At 38.0% G+C, this 11473-nt stretch overlaps 1 protein-coding gene across 10 annotated transcripts in view; it reads left to right on the plus strand.

The window, feature by feature from the left end:
* The window catches only part of WDFY3 (WD repeat and FYVE domain containing 3), a 296888-nt gene that overhangs the window by 261317 nt on the left and 24098 nt on the right, over window positions 1-11473 (plus strand). For all 10 annotated transcript variants that reach the window (XM_032239698.1, XM_032239700.1, XM_032239705.1 and 7 more), the window contains 5 exons: window positions 293-410; window positions 1364-1470; window positions 2967-3120; window positions 9025-9116; window positions 9659-9871. In XM_032239698.1, the coding sequence (XP_032095589.1) occupies window positions 293-410; window positions 1364-1470; window positions 2967-3120; window positions 9025-9116; window positions 9659-9871 (684 nt within the window). The remainder of the gene's footprint in view (window positions 1-292; window positions 411-1363; window positions 1471-2966; window positions 3121-9024; window positions 9117-9658; window positions 9872-11473) is intronic.

Raw genomic sequence — 11473 nt, forward strand, 5'->3', positions numbered from 1 at the left:
CCTCATCCCCTAAACCTAGATCCTAAGTGGCTTCCTCTGTGAAACACATAATTTCCAAAGCAGTTGTCTTCCAACTGAATCAGTTAACAAACTGCCACAAGCCTGTCTGTAAAGAGTGGATAAATAGTACGTACAGTACATAGCATTATTTTGGAGTCCAGTTATGACAGTTTGACCTCACAGATACTAGTGCATTTATAAATCATCATTGTCCACTACAGCCACTATATCTACATTAGTGAGGCTAGAGAGTGTATAGTGACATGGAATTGAGTTACATTTTGTATTTTAGGAGGTGGATCTTACTAATCCCAAGACGTTTAGAAACCTGGCTAAGCCAATGGGAGCACAAACAGATGAACGATTAGCTCAGTATAAGAAGCGGTTTAAAGACTGGGAGGATCCTAATGGTAAGCAACTTTTTCTGTCATTGGACTTTGTACCCAGGTTTCAAAAGTAAGCCATTATGTAGCAGTTGACATTCTTAACATTTTCCTTCAAATTGCTTATATATCATATCTATATGTATTATATGTCCACACATATATGCAGATTATTATAGTAGAAGAATCAGGTTTGGATGCCAACTTATGGCCATGCTTAGAAGGCATTTTAAATAGCTTATCAGAGTACTAGTGGAAAACTCAGTATGCCTGCTTTGCATAGGGCAGAAATTTTCCATCATAATCTGCTTCTGTCTCTAATCATATTTAGTCCAGGAACCACACTTTCATTTATTGGCTCTCTTTTAATTTTATTGAGGCAATTTTTGGAACCTTTTTGCATTAAAAAAATGGCTATATTCTAAAACTATATTATTTACTTGTTATTTATGATGTTTAATGTTTATTGTGTTTCTCCCTCAAAAAGGCAAAACAAAGGAGAAAGAAAGCCTCAGCTTGTAGTGCTGTGTGAACTCTTTTATTCTCCTCCCTCTGCCAAGGAGAACCTGTAGTAAAAATACATAAAATTGCTTAATATTTATAAACAACAATTTAGAGAAATGCATAAATGCAAAGCCAGAACCTAATAAAAAGTAACTATAAGTTAATTTCCTGCTTTAGTGGAAGGTGGTCTACCATTTAGGATTAACTATTATAGTAAGCCTCAAAACATGAAATTGGCAGACATACTAAATTTGTGGGAATAGGTCATTGAGCTATACTTAATTTGGATTACTGTCAAATATAGAAGAGAGCGATTGTGATGTCATCATGAAGCTTTCCTACTACAAGTGCCAGTACTGACTGCATTTAGTATCACAGTTACCACACATATGCTAGCATTTTCAAATATAAATTAATACTAATTTTATTTTTCGTATTTCTTTTTGTTTTAATTATGCTTTAATTTTTCTAAACAGGAGAAACTCCTGCATACCATTATGGGACCCACTATTCATCTGCAATGATCGTGGCCTCATATCTTGTAAGGATGGAGCCTTTCACACAGATATTCTTAAGGCTACAGGTAAAACTTTAAATTTAAGGTTTTCTATTTTATACAAGCTTACTTCTATGTAAAATGTCACCTTTTTAAAATATCATTATCTTGCATTACAAGGAGCTCTGTGAAGTTTTAATGACAAAGTAGTCACATAACTAAAGTAGAATTTTGTTGGACCAAAATTGATTGGTGAACTAGAATTCACTTAGAACAAACAAGTGCCAGCCTCCTTTAATCAAATACGTAAGTAGCATACACTTTCCAAGCAGCCCTAACTGATTGAATTAAACAATTTTTGATTTTTACAAAAACGTGATATATTCCAGCTCTTTCTCTGTTTTCTCTATTACAATTGCTTTTCCGTACATTCATTTATTCAGCAAATATTTAATAAATACCTATTGTGTGCCAGGCACTGTTCCAGGCACTTGGGAGGACATCAATTAATAAAGACAAAAGCCTGACCTGTGCAGTTTATGTATTTCAGTTGAAGGAGACAGCCAAATATCACAAATAAGAAAATCGTAAAGTATTTTAGAATGTGATAAAAGCTATCAGAAAAATATAGGTCCAGAAAGGGGGATGGAAGGTGGAGAGAACAGGAGGTTGGGCAGGGTGGGATGCAGTTTTAAGTAGAGTGGTCAGAGTAGGTCTCTTGTAAACAAAAGTGGAAAGGAGGTAAGGGTATTGCTTCTGCAGACATCTGGAGATACGTGCTGCAGGCAGAGGGAAGATCTTCAAGGGCTCTAAGGCAGGCCTGTACCTGATGTGTTTGAGGAGCAGCCTGGGGCCAGTGTGTCCAGAATAGAGTAAGTAAGAAGGAAAGTTGTAGGGGAAGAGGTCAAAAAGGAAACGGGGGCCAGTTTGTATGGCAGGCCTTGGCAGCCATGGGATGGCCTTTGGCATTTTCCACAGTGAGCATCGTAAGACAGGTACACCATGTTCACTTAAAACACAGCATGAGGGGTTTCACTGAAGAAGATGGGTAGTGTACCTATCAGACTGCATAGTCAAAAATACCCTTTTCTATTTGAATTTGCTTTATCAGTCTGTAACTGATCACCTTTTCTAATTTCCCATTTAATCCTCATTGGTGTGAGAACTTGCATATCATGTTAATTTATAAAATTAGCCAAACATAATTTGAATGTTTCCAACTGTGGATGATTTACATTAGAATCTTTTATTGGGATGGCATCATCAGACTGTGGAAGAACTCTTATTTCTTACAGCCTTGTCCTCTCTTTAAAATCTATTCTTTGAATGACTTTTTATAATCTTTACATTTGGATATCAGTTTGATTATAAAACAAATGCATACAGAACCCTCTGTAAGGATTACCCCAAAAAGAATTAGATTTTTTATGATTATTAAAAAAATTTTGTGTATTTAATGTAGGATAATGGGAAATTGAAATGTCACCAAATATAGTTTGAGTTTTCAAGCTCTTGAACTTGACAGAAGCTGTCAGGTGAGAATGGTTCTCTAATAGAGAGGTGCTTTCTCATTCTGTCCACAGGGTGGCCACTTTGACCTGGCTGACCGGATGTTTCACAGTGTGCGTGAGGCCTGGTATTCAGCATCAAAACACAACATGGCAGATGTAAAAGAACTTATCCCAGAGTTCTTTTACTTACCAGAATTCCTGTTCAATTCCAACAACTTTGATCTAGGTACGTATAGCTATGGTACTGTCTTAGGAATGTTAGCCAGGAAAAGCCCAACAGAAATAAGTCACTTCTCTGAAGATTGTCTGCAACACACATTAACAAGTATAATTTTGTTATAGTTTCTTGCAGTCACTTGCTATAATTGGGTGTAGTTACATGTGAAAGAAAAGCATACTTATGTCCCAAAAGCGCTGTTTCAAACGTAGAGTCTGGAAGACATTTAAAAATTGACATAGGCTGGGTTCAGTGGCTCACACCTATAATCCCAGCTCTTTGGGAGGCCAAGGTAGGCAGATTACTTGAATTCAGGAGTTCTAGACCAGCCTGGCCAGCATGGCAAAACCCCATCTCTATTAAAAATACAAAAATTAGCCGGGCGTGGTGGTGGGCACCTGTAATTCCAGCTAGTTGGGAGGCTGAGGCAGGAAAATTGCTTGAAACTGGGTGGTGGAGGTTGCAGTGAGCTGAGATTGTGAACTGCACTCCAGCCTGGGCAACAGAGTGAGACTCCATGTTTAAATAAATAAATATTGACACAGATTACTTCCAACATTTAGAATTTTATTGTTTTGATGAAAACAAAGATGAAGTGAAAATTTATTTGAAAAGTATTACTATTGAAACCCATTGATAGCTAAGAGCGGTATACCCAAATTTTTCACATATTGTTTTAATCCCGTGTATTACCTAAGACATTCTCGGTTTATATGCTAATGTGTTTTAAAATTAGAATTTCAGAATAACTTTAAGTAAGTCCCTTTTCTTTATCCTGTAAGGGCTCTATTTTCTAGAAAAACAGGACCAAATCAGCAATTATAAAAAGGAGAAAAACTTTATCAGTGCTGTTTTTATATTATCCGGCAGTTAGAGGAAGTGGAGTTGACTTTGGTTACAGTTTCTTGGAACACAGCTTGCTGATCTATGCTTCTGAGTATTTCTTTTAAAGCATATCAAAATTCCATTGTTTCCATGTTAGAATACTCTTGCCAGATATTTGTCATTTTGTATTTTTTTCGCTTCCTGTATTTTCCACTGTCTTATAAGAGTTCAGCACATAAATTATAACTGTACTACCTCTAATTTTTCATGAACAGAAAATACAGAGAATTATTTGTATCCCATACATATGAAAGATATTTCTATTTGAAGTTTTCTAAAGATGATTTTTATGTATTTAATTGTCCATCAGCAACTCCACCTTTATGAAATGGGATCTAATAGGAGAGATAACATGACTCTCTCCACAGCCCTAGCAAAATTCCTGAAATCGAGTTTCATTACCTCCAATTATGCCTAGAGCTCACCCTTGAGCAGCTAAAGACACAACTTTAGAACTTAAGAGTTAGAGAAAGTGATGGGTTTTCCCAAAAGAATAGAGTAGATAGTCAACAAGAACAGTCAACAAATATGTGCTATAGCCTTTGACTATGAATGCGTGTTAGCATTTTCTTTTTCTTTTTTTTTTTTTTTTAAAGACAGAGTCTTGCTCTGTTGCCCAGGCTGGAATGCAGTAGTATAATCTCTGCTCACTGCAACACCCACCTTACAGGTTCAAGCGATTCTCATACCTCAGCCTCCCAAGTAGTTGGGATTACATGTACCACCATGCCTGGCTAATTCTTTTTGTATTTTTAGTGGAGATGGGGTTTCTCCATATTGGCCAGGCTGGTTTCAAACTCCTGACCTCAAGTGATCCACCTGCCTTGGCTTCCCAAAGTGCTGGGTTCACAGGCGTGAGCCACCATGCATGGCCACATTAGTGTTTTCTTATGTCCATTATAATTCACCTTTGGAGAATGTTGCTGCCTTCCCTAGGCAGACCACTGTCAAAGAGACAAATATGGGAGAGGTGCAGGAAGAAAGAGATAGCTCATAATCTTCCAGAAATGTCTATCAGTTACAATAATCCATGTTACAAAGGTGTTCCGGACAGACCACTTACAAACCCAACCAACCAATCCACTTTTAAAATAACTAAATAAAAAAGGAGGATGTACCTTTGTCACGTTCACCCTCATAACAAATTATCTTCCCTCTTTGAAATAACATACTTTAAAAAACAGTGGTTGGGCTGGGCATGGTAGCTCATGCCTGTGATCCTAGCACTTTGGGAGACCAATGTGGGTGGATCACTTGAGCTCAGGAGTTCAAGACCAACCTATGCAATATGACAAAACCTCATTTCTACAAAAAATACAAAAATTAGCCGGCATGGTGATGTGCACCTGTAGTCCCAGCTACTCAGGAGGCTCAGGTAGGAGAATCACTTTAGCCCAGGAGGCTGAGGCTGCAGTGAGCCGTGTTCATGCCACTACACGCCAGCCGGAGTGATAAAGTGACACCCTGTCTCAAAAACAAAACAAGACAAAACACTGTTTGCATATAAAACCTAAAATCATAAGATTCTTATAAGAAAACATAGGGGTAAATCTTCATGATCTTGAATTTGGCCATGGATTCTTAAATATGATAAATGCCTATAGAATGGAAGATAACATTTGCAAATAATGTATCTAATAAGGATCTAGTATCCAGAATATAAACAACCCTTATATTTCAACAACAAAAAGACCAACAACCCAGTTGGAAAATGGGCAAAGGACTTGAATAGACAATTTTCCAAATAAGTTATACAAATGGCCAGTAAACTCATGAAAAGATGCCCAACGTCGTTAGTTATTGGGGGAATGCAAATCAAAACCACAATGAGATACCACTTCATATTTACTAGGATGGCCATAGGTGGGGTGAACTGAAAAATAACAAGGGCTGGCAAAGATGTAGAAAAATTAGAACCTTCAGGCTGTGCACAGTGGCTCACACCTGTAACCTCAGCACTTTGGGAGGCTGAGGCGGGTGGATCACCTGAGGTCAGGAATTCGAGACCAGCCTGACCAAAATGGTGAAACCCTGTCCCTACTAAAATATAAAAATTAGCTGGATGTGGTAGGGTGCGCCTATAGTCCCACCTACTCGGGAGGCTGAGACAGGAGAATTGCTTGAACCTGGGCAGCGGAATGTTGCAGTGAGCCAAGATCCCACCACTGCACTCCAGCCTGGGCAACACAGCAAGACTCTGTCTCAAGAAATAAAAAATAAAAAAAATTATAACACTTATGCATTGCTAGTGGGAGCATAAAATGGTTTAGCCACTATGGGAAGCAGTTTGGCAGTTCTTCAAAGAGTTAAACAGAATTACCATATGACCCAGCAGTTCCACTCCTTGGTATATAGAATTGAAAATGCAACTCAAGTATGTGTATGAGCATGTTCATAGTAGCATTATTCAGAATAACCAAATGGTAGAAACAGCCCAGATGTCTATCAAGTGATGGGTGGTTAAACCAGTTGTAGTATATACATACAATGAAATATTGTTCATCCATGAAAGTCAATAAGACATTAAATACTACAGTGTGGCTAAACCTCAAAAACATTATGCAAAGTGAAAGAAGCCAGACAATAAAAGTCACATATTGTACATTTCCATTTATAGGAAATACTCAGCTAAGTCCACAGAGACAGGACACAGATTGGTGTTCTGGGGCCTGTGGTGATAGTAATATGGGCAGCTACTGATTAACAAGTACAAGATTACTTTTGGGGTGATAAAAATGCTTTGGGACAAGATAGAAATCATGATTGCATAACATTGTACCTGAACTAAATGCCACTGAATTGTTCACTTTAAATGGTTGACCTTATGTGAATTTCACCCAAATAGGAAAAAAAAAAAAAATGTTTGCCTCTTCACACAGAAAAGATAGTAAATGTTGAAAAAGAAAACGCACTTGGGGCTGGTCACAGTGGCTCACTCCTATAATCCCAGCACTTTGGGAAGCTGTGGTGGGCAGATCACCTGAGACCGAGTGTTCGAGACCAGCCTGGCTAATATGGTAAAAAGTCATCTCTACTAAAAATACAAAAATTAGCCAGGCATTGTCATGTGTGCCTGTAATTCCAGCTACTCAGAAGGCTGAGGCACAAGAATCACCCAGGAGACAGAGGTTGCAGTGAGCCAAGATCACGCCACTGCACTCCACCCTAGGCAACATAGCAAGATTCTGTCTCAAAAGATAAAAAGAAAGAAAAAGCACTTGGACTTTTTTTCCTTTGCTGTGAGATAAATAATATTCACCTTGGGATCGTGTTGTTCTTACATTCTTGAATACACATGGAAGAGAGCTTCAGAAGAGCAAAAATAAGGGCCAGACATTATGGCTCTTGCCTATAATTCAAGCCCTTTGGGAGGCCAAGGTGGGAGGATCACTTGAGGCCAGGAGTTCAAGATTAGCTTGAGCAACAGAGCAACACCTCATCTCTTCAAAATAAAATAATTAGCCAGACATGGTGGCATGTGCCTGTAGTCCTAGCTACTTGGGAGACTGCCTGGGAGGATTGCTTGAGGCCAGGAGCTCAAGGCTGAAGTGAGCCATGATTATACCACTGCACTCCAGCCTGGGCAGCAGAGCAAGACCCTATCTCAAAAAACAAAAAAAAGCAGAATTAGACAAAGGCTTTTCTATATACTATGTTACCTTTATGTGTCATTGTAAAATTGCATATAGTGCTCATAAAATAAAATTCTATCACATAAATATTCAAGAATTACGGCAAAATTTTGAAAAGTAATTTCTATCTCAAGTAGCTTTTACCTGCTTATTATTACCAAAAAGTTAGGCCGGGGGCATTTCAGGAGGATTCAACACAGAGTGTGAAGTGTGTATGGTTTAGGAGGAAGGGTTGTAATAATTTATTTTTGTCTTAAATCATATGGTAACTTTTCCAGCCAAGTCAAGACATTCCTTTAAACAATAAACTGATTTATACCGCTTAATATCACATTGTAAATAAACCATCAACTAGCAATGATAAAGGCAAGATTGTTTCAAAGGGAAATATTTTACTTGCTTTCACTTGAAATTGGCTTCGTGTTCTAAAATTTGAACAATTGCACTTCTTTATGAAAATTTCCAATACAGGTATTTATCTAACCAACTGCTGTTAAACTAGTGAGTCAATATTGTTGTTTATAGACTCATTTTTTTACAGTGATAATCTGATTTGAACCTACGAAAACTCTGTAAGCTAAAGGGATATTTTTGGTATATTTCAAAAAATGAAAAACAACTTTTTTCCTTAGATGCAGCCAAATTTAATATATTTTGTTGTGGATAGATTTCATAGTGAATATTTTCTTTTATATTTTAGAAATTAGCTATTACTTAAAATAAGTTTATGTTGAATAAATATTATTTATGTGCCTATCACACCATATTTTTTGTTGTTGACAGGTAGCCCTATAGTTTTTCCAAATATTTTTTTTCTGCTGAATGATGCAATAACAGCAAAAAGTTATGTTATTTCAGATTTCACTTTTTAAATAAGAATGCTTACTGCAAAATACATGCCAGTTCTGCAGAGCTCTTTTGAGAACCTAAGAGTCAGCAATACGAGAAACCTCTTGTGTTACAGATATCTCCAGGAGACTGTTTCCAGGAAATTCAAAACAGTACCCCCACAAAATGTTTTGCTGAAAAGGAGTCCTGTGGTCAATTAAATTTTAGACATTTTGTGTTTGATATCCCTCTTAGAGAAGGGCAGTGCATGTTAGCATATTAAACCTCTGAGGAGTCCTGCTCTGAAGACTGCAGAAAGAAGCATGTCTCACTTTGTATAACTCAGCATTTCCTGAAGACATTGGCAGTGAGGGCCTCAGTTTTGCTGACTTAGTAACTCTTTCTGCTGGAGTGCTCTGAGGAGCAGTTTTGGGGGATGCTAGAAGTCAGTGATCTCTGAGGTCCTTTTAGAGTTCTGGTAATGAATCTAACTCACCATTTCTCTGTCAGATTAATGTAAAGTTACCATTTATCCCATTTTTTTTTTTTAATTTATCCAATTGCACAGGCTGTAAACAAAATGGCACCAAGCTTGGAGATGTTATCCTTCCACCCTGGGCAAAAGGGGATCCACGAGAATTCATCAGAGTCCACCGAGAGGTAACGGAAGTACACTTTGCAGTTGAAGTTGAATTTCATTTGGTCACTGAACATAATACAAAGAAAGGACCTCTAACAGAGTATCACTCATTTGTTACTAATACAACCAGGCCCCATTATCTACAGAGGACACATCCCAAGAACCCTATTAGGTGCCCAAAACCAGGAATAGTACCAAACCATATATATGTCAACTATTTATTTTCCTATACATATATAGCTCTGATAAAATTTAATTTATATATTAGGCACAGTAAGAAATTAAGAATAATAACTAACAATAGATCAATCATAATGATTTACTAAGAGCTATGTCAATATGGTCGATCTCTCTGTCATAAACACAATAATATTTTCACACCATGATTTACTGCAGGTAACTGAAATCTCAGAAAGGGAAACCTCAAATGAGAGGGGACTACTATGTTGTTTTTATGATTTTTGGTTATTTTAGTTCCTGTTGACAACTTACCAAGGTTTTTCTAGTCTCTGAGCAAGTAATAAAAGTCAGCCAGTGACTGAACCTGTGTTTGAAATTACAGGCTTTGGAGTGTGATTACGTGAGTGCCCATCTCCATGAGTGGATTGACTTAATCTTCGGCTATAAACAGCAAGGCCCTGCTGCAGTAGAAGCTGTAAATGTCTTCCATCATCTTTTTTATGAGGGTCAAGTGGATATCTACAACATCAATGACCCACTAAAGGAGACAGCCACAATTGGGTTCATTAATAACTTTGGTCAGATCCCTAAACAGGTATGGATGTTCTTTTCTTAGCATTGATGTACTCTGTTTCACTTTGCAAATTTTGTGACATTTCTGTAGATTATAGATGACCACAAAATAATCAAGTTTAGATTAACTTAATAAAGAGCCATAAATATTACATAGTGTTTCAATAGATTCCTAGATTGTTGCTTTTTTCTCACTTTCATAGTCTAATTAAATAAAAATTTTGTTTGAAGAGAATGAATTTTCCCTTATAGACTAATGCAGAATGTGCTTTCTTAAGCCTGCATAAGATGTAACAGGAGGGGCCTTATAGGCCACATACAGAGGGGGTGTTGTCTGGAGGCCAGTGGGAAACCAGTGCTGATTTTAGGCAGAGAAATGACATGGTCACATTTAAACTTCAGAAGTTCATTCTGGCCTCTGTCAGAATAAACTACTGTATGCCTCTCTCTCTTTCTTTCTATCTGTTTCTATCACACAGACATACCACACACATACTCTCTCTCTTGCTCGCTCACTCGTTCTCTCTCTCTCTCTCTTCTGGGGAGGCAAATGGGGAGTAGAAAACCACTTGGAAAGCTATTGTACTAGTTCAGGGAACAAATGACAATGGATTGGGTTAAATTATTGACATAGGCATAATAAGTGCGTCTCTGTGAGAGCACATGCCATAGGAATACCTAGGACATGCAATAGCTGCCCTCACCACCTTCTGGAATTTGGAGAGGAAGACCAAGATTTAAACCTCTCAGCACCCAGATACTGTAGGTCTGTTTCATGTTCAGCGATGAGCAAACCTCCATGAAGAGACCTCATCCCTACTCTCATCCCCATTGTCCGAGGTATGGCAGGAGGGCCACATGCACCAGGAGCAACTGCAGCACAGTGTGGAGAAGGCACACTTTGATGAGCTGGTCAGACCACCCACCTTTACTAAGGACCAGTGGCTCATACTTTGATCCTGGCTACCTTCTCTGCTCCTGCTTTAGATGTCTCTACGGACCCCCTTTTCGTAGGTTAACCTTTTTGAGGTTTCCAGGACTGACACTTGAGAACACACGAAACAGTGGCACATCTCTGTATGTAGAAAAGCCATGATTGATAGCAGGACATGCTTTAACTGTATCATTCACAGTGCAGTCTGATCCCCTAATAAAAGAAGCATGTTTACTTTTATTTTATAGAGAAAGGTCTCATTATGTTGCCAGAGATGGCCATGAACTCCTAAACCCAAGCAGTCCTCCCACCTTAGCTACCAAAGTGCTGAGGCTACAGGCATGATACGGCACCTGACCATGTTTACTTTTAAAGCAAAATGTTTGCTGATAAATTCTATTTACAGTTGAAGGATATTAGCTGTACCTATATTTAGTTAATATCTTTTTCCTGAGAGTTAGAAGGACTGGAGCCATCTTTCATACCCTAGGGGAAATATATACTGTGAACATAAAAATCAAAGACACTTGCACTGTTGCAGGATTTTTGTGCTACTTTGAAGTAGAAGAGGCCTGAAGTCTGGGAAGTATCATTTGGATGCCAACATATTTCTGGGACATACACTCAGTAATAGAGAGTACTTTCAAGTAAAACCATCCTCAAAAATGTAGGCTTTATGGTAGTCATCTC

This window comes from Sapajus apella, unplaced genomic scaffold (assembly GCF_009761245.1).
Source record: "Sapajus apella isolate SASKATOON/1434 unplaced genomic scaffold, GSC_monkey_1.0 scaffold45, whole genome shotgun sequence".
Classification (NCBI taxonomy): Eukaryota; Metazoa; Chordata; class Mammalia; order Primates; family Cebidae; genus Sapajus; species Sapajus apella.